Source organism: Terrapene carolina, unplaced genomic scaffold, assembly GCF_002925995.2.
Source record: "Terrapene carolina triunguis isolate 2854851 unplaced genomic scaffold, T_m_triunguis-2.0 Scaffold583, whole genome shotgun sequence".
NCBI lineage: Eukaryota > Metazoa > Chordata > Testudines > Emydidae > Terrapene > Terrapene triunguis.
In genome coordinates this window covers 947,735-969,963 of record NW_020664934.1, presented here as the reverse complement: position 1 = coordinate 969,963, position 22,229 = coordinate 947,735, and the positions used below count along the sequence as shown (strand labels likewise).

Below are 22,229 nucleotides of genomic sequence, written 5' to 3'. Positions count from 1 at the left end.
GAGGTCCCTTCCAGTCCTAGAATCTATGAATCTATGAATCTATGGTTGTTCCCCCTAACTCCTTACTTTGCCACATTCAGTTCAGGCTCTTTGTGTTCTGTGGCTCTGGTACTCTCGTATCTGATCTCTCTTGTGGGACGTCTCTCCTCATAGCATGGGACAGATCTGGTAAAGAAGGAAAAGCCCATCACTGGCACCTGAATCATCATGTAAACCTGTTCTATGTGCTAAGAAAAAGGAAAGACTCTGTCCAACTGTTCAAAGGCTCTTTCTGTGGGGATTGTTTCATGGTCCCCAATTGCATTTCAATGTGCCAACCTACTGACACTGACTTTCTATATATTTCAGTTGCCCTTCAACACCTCTGTTGCCCCTGCAGCATCTTACGGTCACTAGGATGGGAGCAGAGCCTATTCACATTAACATTGGCTGAAAACTAAGGGTTCTAATCCCTCCAAGCACATGGCATTGACAAGAGAATAGAGCTCAAGTGTTCGAATCTTGTCAGGAAAAGCTGAGGTGAAATACACCTCAAGCTCACCTTACGTCCTGCAAGCTGGGGTATCTACACTCTTCTGCACAGTCCCTTTCATCATTTCACACTCCAGGGCTGATGGCTATAATAAGAGTGCCTTCCAAGAGCAGTGGACTTTAGATTTTCCTTTGTCCTCAGATTTCCTGGATAACCCCACTAAATGCAACACCCACGTACCTTTTAGGGTCACATTCTGTATCACCCAGGTATCCAGGGACTGTGAATCTGGCATCAGTGTGATGTGCGGGGATGTCTCTAGATTGAGGGCTGGACCTGCCAGAGGAGGAGAGTCATTAAACTGCTTCACTCGCTCATATGTGTTGTTAAAGTGCTTCAGAAAGGGCATTCAGTGAAATTACTGTTTAGACCAGTGGTTGTTAACCTGGGGTGCATATGCCCCTGGGGGTGCGAGATACCCTTTCTGGGGGTTCGAGACATGCCAGATTTTTTTTAGAAGGTAAATCATCGAAAACACAAATTAAGCACAGGCACGTAAGTACAACTACTTTGTTTTATCAAACCTATGTATTTATTAACATTATATATTTTTTAACGATTACATACTGTAATATACAAACAAAAATATATCTAGGTTTAAGGGGTGTGAGAACATATGTATTAGATTTAAGGGGTGCGGGAACAAATTTTGATTTTTGATAAGGGGTGCAAGAACATATTTTGAAAACCAAAGGGGTGCAGGCTGCAGTAAAGATTAAGAACCACTGGTCTAGACTAACAAGGTTGCACTGTGTGCGACACTAGAAATGGTCTGAAGAAAATAGGATGAAATTCAATAAATACAAATGCAAAGTGTTCCGTTTAGGAAGGAACAATCAATTGCACACATACAAAATGGGAAATGACTGCCTAGGAAGGAGTACTGAAGAAAAGGATCTGTGGGTCATAGTGGACCACAAGCTAAATATGAGTCAACAGTGTAACGCTGCTGCAAAAAAAACGAACATCATTCTGGGATGTATTAGCAGGAGTGTTGTAAACAAGACATGAGAAGTAATTCTTCCACTCTACTCCATGTTGATTAGGCGCCACATTTCAGGAAAGATGTGGACAAATTGGAGAAAGTCCAGAGAAGAGCAACAAAAATGATTAAAGGTCTAGAAAAAATGACCTATGAGAGAAAATTGAAAAAACTGGGTTTAGTCTGGAAAAGAGAAGACTGAGAGGGGACATGATAAGTGTTTTCAAGTATATAAAAGGTTGTTACAAGGAGGAAGAAGAAAAATTGTTCTTCTTAACCTCTGAGGATAGGACAAGAAGCAATGGGCTTAAATTGCAGCAAAGGAGGTTTAGGTTGGACATTAGGAAAAACTTCCTGTCAGGGTGGTTAAGCACTGGAATAAATTGCTTAGGAAGGTTGTGGAATCTCCATCATTGGAGATTTTTAAGAGAAGGTTAGACAAACACCTGTCAGGGATGGTCGAGATAATACTTAGTCCTGCCATGAGTGGAGGGGACAGGACTAGATGACCTCTCGAGGTCCCTTCCAGTCCTATGATTCTATGAAACTAGCAAGTAAGTGGTGTGGAAAGCTGTGTTCCTTTCAGAAAAACATTCTCACTACCTCTAACCAAGAAATACAGACTTCTAGAGAACAAATGCAGTTACTCTGTCTCAGCTAGTGCAGCAATCCCCAATAAAGCATAGCAGAAGTTTCTTGCAGGAATGTTAGCTAAACCCAGGATTGCTATCAGCAACTCCACGGCTTCTGACTGCCTGGGGTTGGGTTTTTGCCAGCCCCCACATTGGGTTTACCATGCATCTCACAAAAAGGATAGAATGGTGTCACAAGATCAGATCTCTCAACTCCCCAGTCCCTTTGGTGGGATAAAGTGTGAGACCAAGATCCAAAACTAGGCACCCAAGAAAAAGAGATGCTGAGTGTCTTCAGCATCCATAGCTGCGACTCCACTATCACTTTCCTGATTTCACATGGCTGATGTCAAGTTTGAAAGTGAACAAACTCCAACACTTGTGTAGAATGAAGACTCTAGATACCCAGGGAAATCATAAAGGTGAAGTGGACACAGCACAACTGTAGTTACCGCTACTAGCTTGGTTGATTCTGCAACAGAAAGCTTGATGAGCGATGAATCAACAAGACTAATAACCATGTGACTGGTCACTGCAGTGAAGCTGTGCCCACTTCATGTTCAATACCTTTGGCTCAGGATGTGGATTGTGTTTCCTGGTCTTCTATGTACAAGATATCCCATTCTCATTCTCCTTTACCCCACAGCCCTGTAGGTCACCCTGCCCCCTTTGGAAAGCTGATGCTAGTTTATCCCAATATCATCAGAGCTCTACTTACACCACTGTGAACACCATCTCTAGGCTCTTACCTTGTGAGGTCAGAATTTGTGTCATCCAGGTATTCAGGAACCCTGTACCAGTGGCGTGTCTCAGATGGGGGGTCAGCTGTATTGTCCATATAATATGAGTTGGACCTGCAAGGGAGAGAGACTCATGACACCTTGTAAGAGCAGTTTGATGAATGGAGTTAATGTCTGAAGTAACAAAATCATATGATGTGAAACTTTCCTTTTGGAAAAGAACTTACTGACCTACCTGCTGCTCACTTCAGACAGTGAGATGTAACTTCCCATCAGTTACCATGCACCAGCATACTATACAACATGACAGCCTGCTGGTCAAAGTGTGCAGACTGGAATCTGGGAGACACATGCCAACATGGGAAAGAAGCTGAAGGACCTCAATGCACTTTTAAATGATGGGTTGTTTCTCTTCCCCAGGGACAATACATGCATCACCTCCCTCATAATTCTGCAGGAGTGCAGTCCCCTTGGTATGCCCTTTGTTAGGATGCTTTGGAGAAAGAAAAAGAACCCTCTATCCCAACGGCAAGACAAAAACAGTAGCATGTGATGCTGTTAACAGACTCTGCTCTTACTTTATTGGGTCAAATTCATTGTCAGCCTCTAGGGAATCAGGATAGCTAGAAGAAAGGAAAGAGATCACCCTTAGAAAGCATATCCACTGTGCAGAGCATGATAATTTGCATTACCCATTTCCTGAATATTTGTATCTGGCATTTATAAAAACCAAAAGGGCTCTCCTATATCTTCCCAATGTCCAACAGGGAGACTGGGCTTCTTGGGAAGCCTCAGCATCCAACAGTTTTGGGCAACAGTGAAAAGGCATCATCCTCTGGGGATGAGCCTCAGCATATTTCTTACTGGGAAAATAAATGCAAACTTCCCCACTTCCTGCTTTGTGTATCAGATGCAAGGGAGGTGGGGCCAGCCCTGAACATCAGGGTGAGTGTCAGAGGATGGTAGTATGGCATGCATATGGGGATTCAGACAAGGCCATTTTCACAGGGCCAGCCCACAACATTTTGGCACCTGAGGCGGGGAGCTCAAATGATGCCCCCATGCCCCCTCGCTTGGGCCAAAACTTTGAAAGGTCTCGATTCTGCCTTCTTCCTGTTCTACTCCTCTCATGGTACTGCTCTGCTACCTACCCCAATAAAGGAGAACTAACAACTTAAAATGCCTTGTTCAAAAATTTTAAGTAACACTTAACTTTCAAACGCCTGAACAGCAAATGTAACTTTTCTTGTCTGCATAGTAAACACTGGCATTTTTATCTGTTTGAATAATCAAAGTGGTGCTTTCCGTGCCTTCTTGGTTGCAAAGATTCCTGAAGGTCCACAATCTGGGCCAGCTCGTGCTCTATTGAGAAGCTTGCAAGACCAACCAGCCTCTCCTGTGTCATTGTGGAGCGTAGATGTGTTTTTATTAACTTCAGCTTGGAGAAGCTGCGTTCTCCACTGGCAACTGTTACAGGAAGCGTTAGAAGTATGCGCAGAACTACAAAAGCATTTGGAAAGAGGGTGGTCATCTTATTTGTGCACATATATTCCAGAACAGCCTTTGGAGTTGATCCTGCTGAAATGTATCTTGAAAGGGCTTTCAGTTCATCACCTAAATCACTCGCATCAATATTGCGCATGTCATCATGTGTCAACACTGTCTCTAGTGCTCTGCATTGCTGGTGTAGGTCTTCTTCAGGTATAGTGAGGAGTTTTGGAATATCATACAACATCCTAATTATACTGCTGTGTTCTTTGAGCTGCATGAAACGTTCTTCAACTGACTGTATTGCACAATCTAGCACCTGGTTAAAGAATTCAACTTTGAATTGTTGTTCGGGGTCTCTTATGGAATTATCCCATGCAGGGGTGAAAGTAACTTAAAGGATTTACCAGTACGCTGGAGTCCTGAGCGGGGGTGTGGCCTCAACTGGAAGAGGCGTGGCTCAACCGGAAGAGGCGGGGCCTTTCAAGATTTAAAGGCCCTGGGGCTCCGGCTGTGGCTGGGAGTCCCAGGGCCTTTAAATCACCCCGGAGCTACCAGCTGCAGAGGTGGCTGGGAGCCCCGGGGCTCAGGGGCGAATTAAAGGGCCCGGGGCTCCCCGCAGCAGCCGGCGCTCCGGGCTCTTTAAATCCCCGTGGGAGCCCGGCTGCCGCAGCTCCGGCAGCACTTTAAAGGGCCCGGGGCTCCCCGCAGCGGCTGGAGCCCTGGGCCCTTTAAATCACCGCCGCGAACAGTTCCTGTCATAGCATTATCCTCCATAATGGCAACTATGGCATCATCTATCTTCCCAATTTGGTGTTTGATAGGCTTTATCGCCTCCATTCGACTTTCCCATCATGTGGCACTCAGTGGTTTCAGTGTCAGAGAGGATGTTCCCAGATGTTGCTTCAAAATTTGCCATCGATGAGTTGATGCAGAGAAAAATACATAGATGCTTTGAATTACATTAAAAAATTCAGCAGCCTCACTAGAAGCTGATGCTGCATCACTGACCACCAAGTTCAATGAATGAGAACTGCATGGGACAAAAAAAGCTCGAGGGTTTAACTGTCAGATCCGTGTCTGCACTCCTCTGTTCTTTCCTCTCATGTTGGCACCATTATCGTAGCCCTGACCTTCACTTGCACAAGGGAAAATACTCTACACATTGATTACTAATTAAAAGGAGGCTGGATGTCCATGGTTACATGTGTCAGGGCCTTCTTCTGCTACTCAAAGTAAGGACCCAGCTACCACATTCTACAAATCAACTGAAGAGATTATTCCAAATTCAGAGGCATCAAGGGAATGCTACCTCTCCTCAGAAGAAATGTGGTCACAGTTGTCCACATGCACTTCCTCCTTTTCACTATGGAAATAAGACACGTAGTGAGTGAAAAGGGTTCAGTCTTTCTTCGGCCTGGTCTACACTACCCCCCCACTTCGGACTAAGGTACGCAAATTCAGCTACGTTAATAACGTAGCTGAATTCGAAGTACCTTAGTCCGAACTTACCGCGGGTCCAGATGCGGCAGGAAGGCTCCCCCATCGATGCCGCGTACTCCGCTCGCCGAGCTGGAGTACCGGCGTCGACGGCGAGCACTTCCGGGATCGATCCGGGGCACTTCCGGGATCAATTTATCGCGTCTTAACCAGACGCGATAAATCGATCCCAGAACATCGATTGCCTGCCGCCGGACCCTCCGGTAAGTGTAGACGTACCCTTCTTCTGCTCCCCAAATTCCTTTCCTACCTTCAGACAAACCTGCTGTGGGGAACATGGGAAGACTAGTCAAAGGAAACTTTTTAACCAGCTCTTCTGAGCATAGAGCATTTGGTTTATTTTAACAGGTGCTGACTTTGTTTGTTTGAAAAGTGTGAATTGGGAGTGCTTTGTTCCAGATGGGCCTTGAGTGGTTGATTGGAGGGAAGCTTTGAGCCGGGGCAACTGCTTCAAGCCAGCAGCCTTATAAAAAGCAGTCAGTTGCGAACCGAGTGAGCTGCAAACAGAGGAAGTTTGCCTGGGGGGAGTTCCCACAGAGTTTTTGCCTTTCAGGCTTCTGTGAGCAGTAAATAAAACATCTGAAGAGGCTCTTAGAAGGAAAACAATATGGATAGTGAGCGATCAGCGGTTGTGACCTGCACAGGACGTGGCATGTTTGTCTTTCTCCCAGAGGATAGAAGCAACTTCGTCTATACGAAGTACAAGCTGGTCTCCATATTGGAAGAAAAGGTTAAAGGACTAGAGACACAAGTATCAACCCTGCATTGCATCAGAGAAAATGAAGACTTTCTGGATAGAAGTCAGCATTTGGTACTGCAGGCATAGCATGCTGAAGAATCAGAGGGCAGTGCAGAGTGGAGAAGAAAATTGGCAGCATGTGACCTTCAGAAGAATAAAGAGGAGAACCTATGTACCCCCAATACAGATAAAGGTAAGAAACCATTTTCAGGCTCTCTGCACAGGTACTATGGCGGGTAATGGTTTGGAGGAGTCATCTGAGGGAAGGGATCAGAAGGAGACCCCCTCGGCCAGAAGGCATAAGATGCATTGTTCTAGGGATGGACATGGCCACTACTCCCAAGAGGAGGAGATGGGTGGTGATGGTTGGGGACTCCCTCCTAAGGGGGACAGAGTCATCCATCTGCCATTCAGGCCGGGAAACTTGAGAAGTGTGCTGCTTGCCTGGAGCTAGAATTCAGGATGTGACAGAGTGTCTGCCGAGACTGATCAAGCCCTCGGACCGCTACCCCTTCCTACTTCTCCACATGGGCACCAATGATATTGCCAAGAATGACCTTGGAACTATGTGGCTCTAGGAAGAAGAATAAAGGAGTTTGAGGCACAGGTTGTGTTCCCGTCCATCCTCCCTGTTGAAGAAAAAGGCCCAGGTAGGGACCATCGAATTGTGGAAGTAAATGGGTGGTTGCACAGGTGGTGTCGGAGAGAGGGCTTTGGATTCTTCGACCATGGGATGTTGTTCCAAGAAGAAAGATTGCTAGGAAGAATGGGATCCACCAAACGAAGAGAGGGAAGAGCATCTTCACAGGCAGGCTTGATAACCTACTGAGGAGGGCTTTAAACTAGGTTCGCCGGGGGATGGAGACCTAAGCCCTGAGGTAAGCGGGGAAATGGGATACCCGTGGAGGAAACACAAGGAGGAGGGTGCAACAGGGGAAGCTTGATTCATACTAAGAATGTAGGGCAATCGGCTAGTTATCTTAGGTGCCTGTACACGAATGCAAGAAGCCTGGGAAACAAGCAGGAAGAATTGGAAGTCCTGGCACAGTCAAGGAACTATGATGTGATTGGAATAACGGAGACTTGGTGGGGTAGCTCACATGACTGGAGCACTATCATGTCTGGGTATAAACTGTTCAGAAAGGACAGGTGGGGGAGAAAAGGTGGAAGAGTTGAACTGTATGTAAGAGAGCAGTATGATTGCTCAGAGCTCCAGTATGAAACTGGAAATAAGCATGTTGAGAGTCTTTGGGTTAAGTTTAGAGGTGAAAGCAACAAGGGTGATGTCGTGGTGGGCGTCTGCTATAGACCACCAGACCAGAAGGATGAGGTAGACGAGGATTTTTTCGGATAACTAACAGAAGTTTCCAGATCACAGGCCCTGATTCTCATGGGGGACTTCAATCACCCTGACATCTTCTGGGAGACCAATACTGCAGTGCACAGACAATCCAGGAAGTTTTTGGAGAGTGTTGGGGACAACTTCCTGGTGCAAGTGCTGGAGGAACCAACAAGGGGCCATGCTCCTCTTGACCTGCTGCTCACAAACAGGGAAGAATTGGTAGGGAAAGTAGAAGTGGGTGGCAACCTGGGCAGCAGTGACAATGAGATGGTTGAGTTCAGGATCCTGATAAAAGGAAGAAAGGAGAGCAGCAGAATACGGACTCTGGACTTCAGAAAAGCAGACTGACTCCCTCAGGGAACTGATGGGCAGGATCCCCTGGAAGGCTAATATAAGGGGTAAAGGAGTCCAGGAGAGCTGGCTGCATTTTAAAGAAGCCTTATTGAGGGTGCAGGAACAAACCATCCCGATGTGCCAAAAGAATAGCAAATATGGCAGGCAACCAGCTTGGCTTAACAGAGAAATCTTTGGTGAGCTTAAACACAAAAAGGAAGCTTACAAGAAGTGGAAACTTGGACAAATGATTAGGGAGGAGAACAAAAATATTGCTCGAGCATGCAGGGGTGTAATCAGGAAGGCCAAAGCACAATTGGAGTTGCAGTTAGCAAGGGATATGAAGGGTAACAAGAAGGGTTTCTACAGGTATGTTTGTGTAAGTAGAGTCTGGATAAGCTCTCCCTGACATCTAGTGGTGAGCTGTGGAAAAAGATTCAGAAGCTGACCTCGTTTGCAAGGACACACCCACCCTGCGTAGGTGCTTGGCATGATGGGACTGCTTGCTCAAATGATCACTTGTGGCTGGTGTTGGATCCCCAGTCTCCTTGTTTTGGGGGCAGGAGTAATAAAGGGTTGCTATCCTTGTTGTGTGAACGCAGGGCAGCAAAACTGTACCTGGCATACCCCAATGGAGGGACTCACCCTCAACCTAACAGCAGTCGCTAGGCAGGAGACATGGGTTCCAAAGCCCAATGAGGTGAGAGGGGGTGGGGACAGGTACTTGCATCTAGTGGTGTGGGCTGTCTTTAAGGGTCCTAGGCACTATTTGACTCTCCTTCTCCAGGGTATAATAAAAGAGCTAATTTAGACTCAATTGAGAGGCTTGTTACATGCTGCAAAGATAAAATCACTGATACCTAGGTCTAAATATTAGATCTACTTTGGCACAGTGTGCACCAGCAGTAAAGTTCCCCCACTAACACCTGAACTCATTGAGAGCTGTGTTAAGTGTATGGGGGGGGGGGTGAAGACATCTTGGTGAGTGGGCAGCTGGTGGAGAGCTGTGATCAGCAGGGTGGCTGGTGGAGAGGCGTGGCTGGTGGAGAGGGCCGAAGCAGCAGGGCTGGTGCAACCACTAGGCAAACTAGGTGGTCGCCTAGGACGCCAAGTGGTTGGGGGCGCCAAAAAGCGGCAAGCCCCAGCCATGGAGGAGCCAGCCCGGCGCAGGGTGTGCAGCAGCCCTGCAAAGGCAGAGGCGCCACTAGCAGGGAGCAGCTGCGCCCCCCACCCCTCCTGCCCAGGCTGCAGCCCGGCGCTCCCCCCCCCCCGCTCCTGCAGGCTACAGCAGATGCATGCGGGCGGCAGCCTCCATGCGCCCTCCCGGTTCCCCCTTCACCGCGCTCGGGATCTGCGGCTCCCGGGCATGTGAGCCGCTACCGCCGCCTGGGCGCGGGGCCCTGAGCCTGCTCCCAGGAGCCGCAGAGCCTGAGCGTGGCGAGGGGGGAGCCGGGGGGCGCACGGGGGCTGCCGCCTGCATGCATCCACTGCAGGAGCCCCCCGGGGGGGGCGCCAGGCTGCCGGCAGGCACACCCCCTTGTTCCCCCCCTCACCGTGCTCGGGTTCTGTGGCTCCCCGGCGTGTGAGCTGCCGCTGCCGTCACTGCCCCTGCTGGAGGGCTCCGGCGATTGGTGGGGGACATAGGCAGTAGGCGGCATCTGACCGTGCAGCCACCTCCTCCCCAGGCTCCAACTTTCCCGACTCCCACCGCTCTCCAGCCCGTGCGCCCCAGGCCAGGCGCTTCCCCAGTGCAGCAGCAGCTGGAGCTGGGGGGGTGGGAAGTTGCTTTGGGCCCCGCGGTTCAGGAAGCCGGTAAAGTTGGAGCTCGGGGAGGAGGCGGCTGCGTGCTCAGATGCCTCTCATTGCCTCTGTCCCCCACAGATCGCTGGAGCCCTCTGAGAGGGGCAGTGGCGGCCGGCAGCATCAGAGCGCGCAGCCGCCTCCTCTGCGGGCTCCAACTTTCCTGGCTCCTGCTGCTCTCCAGCCTGTGCGCCCCCGACCGGGCGCTTCCCCTGTGCAGAAGCAGCCGGAGCTGGGGGGGAGGGGGCAGTTGCTTCAGGCCCCATGGTTCAGGGAGCCGGGAAAGTTGGAGCCCAGGGAGGAGGCGGCTGCGCGCTCAGATGCTGCCCGCCGCCTCTGTCCCCCACAGATCACCGGAGCCCGGCATTGGCTCCTGCCCTGGGAGCGGCAGCGGGAGGCGGCGCAGGACTAGGAGGGATGCTGCTGTGGACTGTGGCCACCAGGCAGTGTGGGGTTCCCAGGAAATGTTCCTGACCATCACCGTCTGGCTGGCATGGCAGGAAACCTTCGCGGCGCCGACCTGAACCTGGGAGTTGTAAGTTGCAGCCTCTCGGGGTCCCCTTCCCCACATGTTGCATGGGCCAAGCCTCCACAGCTCAAAAAAAACCCCTGGACTTTCTAGTTGTATTTCCCTGTATGGATTAATCTGGGATTTCTATGAGAAAACAACCTATTTAAAAAGTTACATGATTAAATACTTGATATTTGCATTAACCTAACTTTCAAAAATATGCCCCAACTTTTTTTATTTGTAGTGTTTAAATCAAGAAAACAATTCCAGTTGCAATGATGTATCCTGCTCTTTAAACTGTTCAGAAAGCCACAGCATACAAAGAAATTAATGTAGCTAACATTTTAAAAAGTAATTCAACTGATTATAAAACACAGCCACAAAACTAGGAAAATCATGCCAAGACAGTTGGTTTCACACTTCCCAGATAAGGAAGTGATCAGTAAAGTAAGAAACACATATTATGCATAAGCGGAGTCAATGTCAAATAGAAACAGAAGTTTCAGTAAATATTAGTTTAAACTTAACGACAAACTTTACAATATGAAATCATATGGGAGGGGCCTATTTTATAAAGAACATTTCAAAAAAGCACTTTTCATCAGTTGTTGGAAAGTTGTCAGGTCATTTTTAAGTAGAGATATCAAAGGTCTGCAAATCTGTTATTGAACTTATTACTATGAACACTTGAAAAGGACCAGGGTGATGGGGTTTAGCTACAGGGACATATGATTTTTATACAATCCCTTGTGCTGTCACATTATTTAAAAGAGACAAAGTGGATGAGGTGATATCTTTTATTGGACCAACTTCTGTTAGTGAGAGGGACAAGTTTTCGAGCTACACAGAGTTTTTCAGGTCTGAAAAGGTACTAACAGTGTCACAGCTAAACACTAGATCTAACAGATAGTTTAGCACAAGTAGTTAGCACATATTCAAGGGGACCATTCAAGGTGAAGTAGCCCATTAACTCCCTTGTAATCCCAGGACAAAAGGGGAGATTAGTGGGTTGCAAGTTGTTGTAATTAACCATAGATCTAGTATCTTTTACGAAGATCATGATTTTTAATGTCTAGCAACGTTTTGAATTCAAGCTCCCAGGCTCATCTTTTGAAAAGTGCTTTGCATGTTTCCTTTGAGGATGAGGACTGATAGGTCAGATATCAAGTGATTTTGTGGGGGCCCAACTCATGAGTTCTGAATGTTTGAGGTTGGCAATACTGAATATTACATCATGTCACCAAAGAAATTTAAGTCAAGGTTTCTCAAACTTTTTCACAGGCCACATCTTAATACAGTTATTGTTTCATGGGCCAAATCCTCCCTCTCTGTATTAATTCTAATGAACAATGCCACATTATGCAGTATTCATTTTTGAAAGTTTATAATGAGCGATGCTCGGGGGGAGAGGCGGGGGAGGGGGGCGCAAGGTGGAAGTTTCGCCTAGGGCGCAAAATATCCTTGCACCGGCCCTGCCAAGCAGAGACCCCCAGAGACGTGGCATTTGGCTGTTGGGGCAACAAGCGAGTGCCCGAGTAGTGCAGCATTTAAGGTCCCTCCTTACCACCCCCTGCGCCTTCCACACAGGGTGAGAGGTGAACTCTGCAGATGAACCTCTGAATTCTGGGGCAGCACTGGCCAAGGACAGGAACTGTGAGTGGGGTACAGAGAAGGGATGGGCACATTAAAGGGACTTTTGGGTTGCTGGACTTAAGACCCTGAGGGGAAAAGGACACTGCCCAATTTACTTGGGGGTGGGTCTTTTGCTCATGGTTTATGTTTATGTGCTCTAGTTGCGGTGTTTTCCCAAATTAATGCTGAGTTAATTCCCTCCTTTTATTAACAGTTTTTCCTACACTCAGACTCTGTGCTTGTGAGAGGGGAAGTATTGCCTCTTAGAGGTGCCCAGGGGGTGGTGTGTAATTGTCCCAGGTCACTGGGTGGGGGCTTGAGCTGGTTTTGTATTTTATTGTTGAAAAGGAACCCCTAGATACTGAACCCGGCCCTTGTTGCTGCTGGCTTCACCTGGCAGAAGGGTTACATTAACAACAAGAAGGTGGTCAGGGAAAGTGTTGGACCCTTACTGAATGGGGGAGGCAACCTAGTGACAGATGATGTTGAAAAAGCTAAAGTACTCAATGCTTTTTTTGCCTCGGTCTTCACAGATAAGGTCAGCTCCCACTGGGCAGCACAGGATGGGGAGAAGGTGAGCAGCCCTCAGTGGTGAAAGACCAGGTGAAGGACTATTTAGATAAGCTGGACATGCACAAGTCCATGGGGACGGATGCAATGCATCCGAGGGTGCTGAGGGAGTTGGCTGATGTGATTGCAGAGCCATTGGCCATTATCTCCAGGACAATTGGAAAAAGGCATATATAGTGCCCATCTTTGAAAAGAGAAGAAGGAGAATCCAGGGAACTACAGACCGATCATCCTCACCTCAGTCCCCAGAAAAATCATGGAGCAGGACCTCAAGGAATCCATTTTAATATAATATATGGAGATATACCTATCTCAGAGCTGGAAGGGACCTTGAAAGGTCATCAAATCCAGCCCCCTGCCTTCACTAGCAGGACCAAGTACTGATTTTTGCCCCAGAGCCCTAAGTGGCCCCCTCAAGGATTGAACTCACAATCTTGGGTTTAGCAGGTCAGTGCTCGAACCACCAAGCTATCCCTCTCCATTTTGAAGCACTTGGAAGAGAGGAAGGTGACTACGAACAGTCAACATGTATTCACCAAGGGCAAGTCATGCCTGACCAACCTGATTGCCTTCTATGATGAGATAATTGACACTGTGGATATGGGGAAAGCCGTGGACTTGACTTTAGCAAAGCTTTTGATACGGTCTCCCACAGTATTCTTGCCAGCAAGTTAAAAAAGTATGGATTGGATGAATGGACTATAAGGTGGATAGAAAGCTGGCTAGATCGTCGGGCTCAACGGGTAGTGATCAACGTCTCGATGTCTAGTTGGCAGTTGGTATCAAATGGTTTTGTTCAACATCTTCATTAATGATCTGGATAATGGGATGGATTGCACCCTCAGCAAGTTTGCAGATGACACTAAGCTGCGGGAGAGAGGTAGATACACTGGAGGGTATGGATAGGGTCCAGAGTGACCTAGACAAATTGGAGGATTGGGCCAAAAGAAATCTGATGAGGCTCAACAAGGACAAGTGCAGAGTCCTGCACTTAGGACGGAAGAATCTCATGCAACGCTACAGGCTGGGGACCGACTGGCTAAGCGACAGTTCTGCAGAAAAGGACCCAGGGATTACAGTGGATGAGAAGCTGGAAATAAGTCAACAGTGTGCCCTTGTTGCGAAGAAGGCTAATGGCATATTGGGCTGTGTAGTGGGGCGGCTGCCCCACTCCTGAAGAATTTAGGCTGCAGCAGGCCAGTGGGCCTGCGCAGACGGGCAGCCAATCAGAGAAGGGCTTAGTGGGAGCCAATCGGGGCCCAGATTGGAGACAGCCAATCAGGGCCCGGCTCAGCCCTATAAAAAGGCTGCTCAGGAAGGGAGCAGTCAGCCTGTCCCAGACCTTCATGGGAGAAGGTCTGTCTCCAGAGGGGATACTAGCACCTGGGAGAGCGCAGTGCTGGGCAGGCCTGGGGGAGCAGAAGGGAACTCCAGCCCGGTGTCTGCCAGACTGCAGGCCCTGAGGGGAAGGGACTAGCCAGCGCAAGGCGTCGAAGGGGAAGCAGCCCAGGCACGTGGACAGACGGAGGGGAGAGAAGGAGGACAGCGAGGCTGCCGCCAGAGGGTCCCTGGGCCGGGATCCCCTCTTCCCCCCTTGCAGTACATCCAGCCATCGGCTGTAGGGAGCGGCCATTATAGACTACACCAGATCCCTGACAAGAGGGATAGACTTTGGGGGTGTGTGGTTGGACATGGTGGCTGGGGCGTAGAGAGACTGCTGATCAACTGCCCCCCCACGGAAGGGGGTGTGGATGGACTAAGGGGCACTGCCGTAGGGCAGTGGTCCGGAAGAGGATGCCACGAGCTGGTGAGTGACGCGGGCTCAGACGCCAACCAAGGGCGAGGCAACGGGCGGGACACCACCGAGAGAGGGCGCTCCACTGGACTGAGCTAATTCCCAGAGGTAACCAGCAGGAGGCGCTGCGGTGGTGAGTCCCAACCTTGTCACAGGCTGCATTAGTAGGAGCGTTGCCAGCAGATTGAGGAAAGTGATTATTCCCCTCTATTCTATTTGGCACTGGTGAGGCCACATCTGGAGTACTGCATCCAGTTTTGGGGCCCCCACTACAGAAAGGATGTGGACAAATTGGAAAGAGTCCAGTGGAGAGCAACAAAAATGATTAGGGGGCTGAGGCACATGACTTGTGAGGGGAGGCTGAGGGAACTGGGGTTATTTAGTCTGCAGAAGAGAAGAGTGAGGGGGGATTTGATAGCAGCCTTCAACTACCTGAAGGGGGGTTCCAAAGAGGATGGAGCTAGGCTGTTCAGTGGTGGCAAATGACAGAACAAGGAGCAATGGTGTCAAGTTGCAGTGGGGGAGGTCTAGGTTGGATATTAGGAAAATCTATTTCAGTAGGAGGATGGTGAAGCATTGGAATGGGTTATCTAGGAAGGTGGTGGAATCTCCATCCTTAGAGGTTTTTAAGGCCCGGCTTGACAAAGCCCTGGCTGGGTTGATTTAGTTGGTGTTGGTCCTGCTTTGAGCAGGGGATTGGACTAGATGACCTCCTGAGGTCTCTTCCAACCGTAATATTTTATGATTCTATGACTTTGCGGCTGGTGAAAGAGGCTGTATGGCAGTCAATTTATCCACAGCACAGGAAGCCTCACTGCAATCTTCCATCACACACTGCATCACCAACCTGCCTCCCACCTGAGCTGGAGACACAACCTCTAGGCACAGGAGGGAAGTGTGATGGTGTATATGTTCCCCATCTCTGGCTGAGCAAGAAAGGGGTTAATCCCCTTTGCTGTGCTGAGAGGAGGTGTCTACCCCTTCAAGAGTGTTGGGGAAAGGGATGATACAGGTGTTTCTACTAGTGGTCTGGACCTGTTTGAAGGGGCTTACAAGCCATTTGTCCCTTCCCCTTTGGTATTTAAAGCAAACTAGACTCATTTGAGAGTTCTGGTTCTTTCTCAACGATTGCTAGAGCTGAGCTCTGGGGGAGGGATAGCTCAGTGGTTTGAGCATCCTTGAGGGGGCAATTTAGGGATCTGGGGCAAAAATCTGTCTGGGGATTGGTCCTGCTTTGAGGTTGGACTAGATGACCTTCTGAGATACCTTCCAACCCTGATATTCTATGATTCTAAGCTGCCAGGCCTGGAGAAAGGAGGTTGCTACTCTGGTCTAGTAGGCTGCTGGGAGCTGGAGTTGGCAGCTGTTTCTCCTAAAGGTGGAAACTATACAAATGAGTAGAGTCTTCTGAGGTGGGAGTGGGGATCAGGGGAGGGAAGAGAGAGAGGGAAAGGAAGAGGGGAAACTTCCAGGGCATGCAATGTCTTAAACACCACCTGCCCTCAGGGTGAATTCTCATGGTAAAATTAGTGCAGGGGCTTCAATTTGCATCTTCCTCTCCTCTCTTTCTCCAGCACACGTGAATCAGTCAACAGTCAAACCTGATTTGAGATCCTGCTAGATGAAATAAGCTATATAAATGAGCGCTACATCACTGATCTTATGCTGAAGGTAAGTAGGGCAGTGGTGGGCAGCTTTCATTAGAGATGTGGGGAGAACATCCACAACAGCTACTTCTGAATAGAATGTGCTCCAGGGGTAGAAGAGGCATTTAGATACTTGCCATGCTACCTTCATGTCAGGCTGCCCCATTTTCCTGGTGTGATGAAGTGGGGATTTTCCCTTGTTATGTTGTATGTGAGTCTTACTGTTGAGCCTATGTGAGTTTTACAACATCTATTTCACTCTCTGCACAACGCTCATTTCACTGCAGGAGGAGGGAAGGTGTTTCATACGGACTCTACCTTTCCCCTGTGGAAATGGTGGTGGCTTTTGGAATCGATTCATCCCAGGAGATCAGGTCAGGCTCCTCTTTAACTGGTTTGTCACTAGTAACAAAAAAACAAAAGTAAGACTCGGAAGGTAGTACTTGTACTGTAGCCTAATATAACTTACTGAAATATAATACAGGGTGCATAGGAAAAAACAGAAAAATATACTGGGGGATAGTCCACTCTGCTCAAGCTAATCATATAAATCAGAGCCACAGTGGACCTGTTCAGCTGCTGTGTCTATTTTCTCGCTCTGCCAATTGTTCCTTACAGTGTAATCTTTTTTCACTCTTTGCCCTGCCTAGCTCAAGTAACAGCGATCCCCTTTGTCTTTTGGGAGACTATCCCACACACAGAATGATTGCACTGGTAGGAGTGGCCATGTCAGATAACTCCCACCATGGCCAGTGCTCTATGATCATGCATTCGGTACAATAATGAGACACAGGGATCTATTCATGACCTTAACTAAGGGAACATCAGCACAGTCTGAACTTTACCTTTTCTCTGGGGAGGAGGTGACTCTCAACTTTATTTCACTCTGAGGCATTGGCTTGGGGACATTTATAACTCTTTCTTCACTGATAAATATAGAAAGAAAGTTGCAATTAACCGGCATGCTACCACAAACTCATTGGTACATCCAAGTCCTCTACAGTTATTGAAGTTCCATATAGCAAAGGAAGACAGAATTTAAAAGGAAATGCCAAAAAAATAGGTCTGAAGCCTGTTCTGATCCAACCAAATCATAGCAAACAAATTCTGCGCCGTGAACGTAAGAGGGAAAAGAACTCCACTAACATGGGACATAGTAAGCAAATGAGTTTCTTCCACCCATGGAAGTCTGAATCTGAGGAAAGGACAGAAGGATCTCTGAAATAGACAAAGGGTATAACCTAGGCCAGAGGAGATCTGTATAAAAGAAAGAATCTGTATAGCAAGCCTTCTCAGCTGGACCGGCGGGTATAACTGAGATTGGGGCAGAGGAGATCTGAATATGGGGAAGCCAGCAGCCCGAATCTACTCCTGGGTAGAACAAACTAAGTGCCTCACTGCTTCCTCATTGGGCAGAGCAGCGTCTTTCTCAATGCTGAAAGGAACCACCTCAGTGGAGTTAGTAAAGGCAATAGCATAGCAAGTGGCACCCCCAGCCACACAAAGTACATATGAGTTGGGAGCACCCACTGGCATGCAGGCTCATTTCATGTAACAAACTCCACAGCAACTCTACCTTCTGCCCATAGCCAGAGCGGGTTTGGATGTTGTTGCTTCACCTGGAGAAGTCCCAACAGGCTTCTCCTCATCCACTTTATCACTGATAATCACAATAAATAATAATTAATAAAACACAAGATAAAGTGTGAATGCCCCCCTGCTTTCCAAGACACCCAGCGCTGCACTGAACACTCCATCCCAGATAGAAATGCATGCACATGGAGTGAAGGTCTGCTCCCTGCAGCAGTGCAAGGAACACTTCTGAAATACTGAATAAACTGTTCTTCTGGATCGGATCGCTTCCCCTCTTCCCACAGGAATCAAAATGGAGCTCAGGTGTTCCTGATGTTCATTGCAAGTGGTCTTGACACTTCACAGTGATTACGTGAGTTTAGAGTGTGTGCATGACCTTACCTGGGAAGCTCCTTGTCTGGCTTTTTAGCTACTTTTGTGCCTGGGCTCTGGTGCAGCACTGGAGGGAGCCACAGTGACTCAAACTCAAAAATCTCTCCCACTGTGATTGGCAGGTGTACAGCTTGCTGGGAGCAGTTGGGAGCCCACTAGGAAAAGTAAGAAATGGCTCCCTTTGGCCCCATTCCCACCCCTGCCCTTTTGTCCCCTAGAATTAGTTGACCTGTTTCTTTTGGCCCCCTCCCCTCTTCAGCAGGGGTGGCCAAGGTTGTAACAGAGTTTAAGGCCAGAAGGGCCCACTAGATCATCTAGTCTAACCTCCCATAGAACACAAGCCACCAGCATCACCCAGCACCCACACACTAAACCCAAAATGAGACCAAAGTAGAGGAGACCACAGGAGACTAGACTATTACGTACCACAGGCAGAGAATAGAAGGGACTGAGGTGCACCAGTGCCCAAAACCCTGCATTGGCAGGGAAATGATGAAGTGAGAGACACCCAGATAATCCTGGCAAGTGACCTGCACCCCCACAGTGCAGAGGAAGGCAAAACCCACCCAAGGTCACTGCTGATCTGAGCTAGAGGAGAATTCCTTTCCAACTCCACATATGGTGGCCAGTTAGACCCTGAGCATATGAGCCAGCCAACCACCTGAGAGAGAGAATGCTCAGTGCCACCTCAGAACTCTGGCCTATCCTGCCTACGGTACCATCTCCAGCCATAGCCATTCTTGGTGCTTCTTGTGGGAGGGGACCCTCCATCATCAACTGTGGTCAGAAAGACTGTCACCTTTCACCAGCAACTATCTTCAGTGTCACACAGGAAGACAAGCTGGAAAATGGACCCCATCCCAAACACACACAGAGTAATCCAGAGTCAGGGACACTACCTTTTGCCACCAAGACCGAACCTTGATGAAGCCGGAAGGGTCTGACTCTGCATGCGCAGTCCTCCTTCCTCCTCAATCTCAACCCTTTCAGGATGAAAAATAAAGACACAAACATCACATCATTCCACACACATGCACACACACTTGTTCAAACATTTTATTTAGTCTCCCCTCATGCTGTAGAATTTTTCTCTGCTCATCTTAGGGTCAAACTTTGCTTCTGTCCCTGGAGTCCACAGCTGGACTTAACAATGAATATGTTGTTAACTGGCTGAGTGAAGCAAGCCCTTACCCTCACCTCGATAGCCTTTCTTTGTGTGGGACTGACTGCTTAGGAAGTTAAAAGCCCAATGGTGGCCCTGATTGCAGGGGTCAATCTCTTCTGGAAGAGGAAAGGAAGTGGGTCCCCATGATCTCCCAACCACAATTCCAGGATTCCTGACAATCCACGGCTGTCATCTTCCAGTTCAATATCTAGGGCTATGTCTACACTGCGCACCTTACAACCAGTGATGAGCTGCCAAAATCATAACAACCAGTTCCCTCCTCACCCCACGAGGGGGTCATGGCCCACCCCCTGGGACTCCTGTCCCATCCAACCCCCCGCGTTCCTTGATGCCCCACCCCACCCCAGGGACCCCTGCCCCATCCACCCCCCTTCCCTGTCCCCTGACTGCCCCCCACCGCTCCATCCAACCCCTCCTCTCATTCCTGATGGCCCCGCAGGACCCCTGCCCCATCCAACCACCCCTTCTCTCTGTCCCCTGACTGCCCCTGGAACCCCTGCCCCTGACTGCCTCCCACCGCCCCATCCAACCCCTGCTCCTTCCTGACTGCCCCCCCGGGACCCTTGCCCCCATTCAATCCCCCTGTTCCCTGCCCTCTGACCGCCCCAACCCCTATCCACCTCCCCATCACCCCCCGAACTCCCCTGCCCTCTCTCCAACACCCCCTCCCTGCTCTCTGCCCCCTTACTACAGTCCAGCCACAGCCGGAGCTGAGGGGCCGGGGACGCGGGGCCAGGGCAGAAGTCGCGCAGCCGGAGCCCGGGGCCGCAGGGCCGGGGGCCGCGGCGGGAGCTGGGCGACTGGCCGGAGCCGCGCAGCCGGAGCCGGAGCCAGGGACGCGGCCGGAGCCAGGCAGCTGGGGATGCGGGGCTGTGGCCGCCACCGCGCCCGGACCCGCGCTGTCGGAGCCGGGATGTGTTGCACCACGGCAGGAGCCAGGTGGCTGGGGCTGCGGCCCGAGCCGGGTGGCCAGGGCCACGGGGCCGGGCAGGGCCGCGGCTGGAGCCGGGGAGGGCGGCCGGCCAGAGCCAGGGAGGGCCGCAGCAGGAGCCGGACGCGGGGCCGGGCAGGGACGCTGCCAGAGCTGGGCAGGGCCAGAGACCAGCCCGGGCGCATGGCCCTCCTCGCTCCCCTCCTCCCCCTACCTTAGCTCCATCTTCCTGGGCCTGAGTGGGAAGCCTGCTTGCTTTCTCAGCCCTCCCAGGCTTCCTGCGCGAACAGCTGATTCGCGGGAAGCAGGGGGGAGGAGAAGCAGGGTGGAGCATTCATGGGAGGAGGCAGAGCTGATGTGAGCTGGGGCCGCGGCGGGGAGCGCTTGTTAAATTTAAATGCCCTTTTAGAACCGGTTGTCGCACGAGGGACAACCGGCTCTAAAAGGGCTTCTAAATTTAACAACCGGTGCGAACCGGCTCCAGCTCACCACTGCTTACAACGGTGCGGCTGTGCCACTGCAGCCGCGCTGTTGTAAGGTGCACTGTATAGCCATTTTGTCTCCTGGCGACAAAATAAAGCCACCTACAACGAGGGGTGGTAGCTTCAAGGCTGAGAGCGCAGCTTCCACCAATGAAGTCCTGTCCACTCCTGTGCTTTTGGTCGTTAAAACTTTTGTTGTTCAGGGGGGTGTTTTTTCACACCCCTGAGCAAAAAAATTTGTAATGATGAATGTGCCAGTGTAGACATAGCCTAAGTCGTTGTGTTCATCCCACTAGGAGCTTTCCAGTGCCAGAATAAGTCAGCCCAGATGGATGGGTCCAGCCTATCTAGGCATTTTCACTGCCTCCAATTACACACCAGATGGAAACGCCAAACCCTAGCCCTTAGTAGAAACCACTACACTGAGATGGTACCATAGAAGGGGAGTTCTGTAATTTTTGGGGCACAGAGCCAATAACTCACCTCTTGGCAATGAAGGGTGATACTTCTTGTGTTGGGCTTCTGTAAAGGAGATACAAGGGCAAAGATTGCATGAAGCCAGTGAGCAAACCTGGCATGTGGGCAGTTCTCACGGGAGGCGCTGAGACAAATTCAACAGAGACCTGAAGGGTGATGCTATTTTACATATAGGGCCACGTAATGCAGTTTGCACAGATTTAGCAGTGAGTGGGTATACAAAACCAATGTAACTTACACACCTAGGGGGCAAAAGCAGGAAAAGCATCTGATAAGAAGGTGTAAAATAAAGCCACCCCCTCTTATTTTACACCTTTCTTTTAGTAGTTTTTTTCTTGTTACACACAAAATCCTTCTGCCTCGGCATTTGTTTACGGCATTTGTTTTGCATACCAGCTGAATTCCAAATCAGTGCAAGGTACACTATCTTATTGCCCTTGTGTAAATTACACCACTTTATGTCACTGTTGTGGCACATTCCTTCTTTGCTTCTCCTATTCCCTCACAGGCACTGCCAGCCTCCCCGCCACCTCATTGTGCCACCCCGAGTTAGACCAAGAGGGAAAAAGATGCCCTTTAAGCTGCAAAAATTGCAGTTACTTGTCCTGGGAGATCAATCTTATTTTGACCAGTAGAACTGACCTTTACAACCCCCAGAGGAGAGGTGGATAGAGGAGCTTTCTACACCTGCAGTATCTCCTACATACTTACACTACTACTGTTACTGGAGTTGCTGCTGAGATGGGGGCTCATAATATATGGTGAAAGACAGTCCTTGCCCCAAGGAGCTCATCTAAACTGGATGCAAATCCTGCTTGGAATCCAATTTCTTTGTAGGAGATTCTTTGGCCCATACTAATGTTTACAAGCCCCTTCTGCCCCTGCCCCTTCTCTCCCTGGTGCAATAAAGCTGGGCTGGAGAAAACAGGTGCTTGGGATGTTCTGA

At 49.5% G+C, this 22,229-nt stretch overlaps 1 protein-coding gene across 1 annotated transcript in view; it reads right to left on the bottom strand.

Annotated features, from left to right (window-relative positions):
• The window catches only part of ZNF185 (zinc finger protein 185 with LIM domain), a 91,273-nt gene that overhangs the window by 53,760 nt on the left and 15,284 nt on the right, over window positions 1–22,229 (bottom strand). Inside the window, exons 9-17 of the mRNA XM_026659139.1 lie at window positions 21,290–21,328; window positions 19,107–19,190; window positions 17,819–17,902; window positions 17,088–17,168; window positions 16,561–16,644; window positions 3,465–3,509; window positions 2,896–3,000; window positions 713–808; window positions 67–165 (exon numbers count right to left, since the gene is read on the bottom strand). Coding sequence (XP_026514924.1) covers window positions 67–165; window positions 713–808; window positions 2,896–3,000; window positions 3,465–3,509; window positions 16,561–16,644; window positions 17,088–17,168; window positions 17,819–17,902; window positions 19,107–19,190; window positions 21,290–21,328 — 717 coding nt within the window. The remainder of the gene's footprint in view (window positions 1–66; window positions 166–712; window positions 809–2,895; window positions 3,001–3,464; window positions 3,510–16,560; window positions 16,645–17,087; window positions 17,169–17,818; window positions 17,903–19,106; window positions 19,191–21,289; window positions 21,329–22,229) is intronic.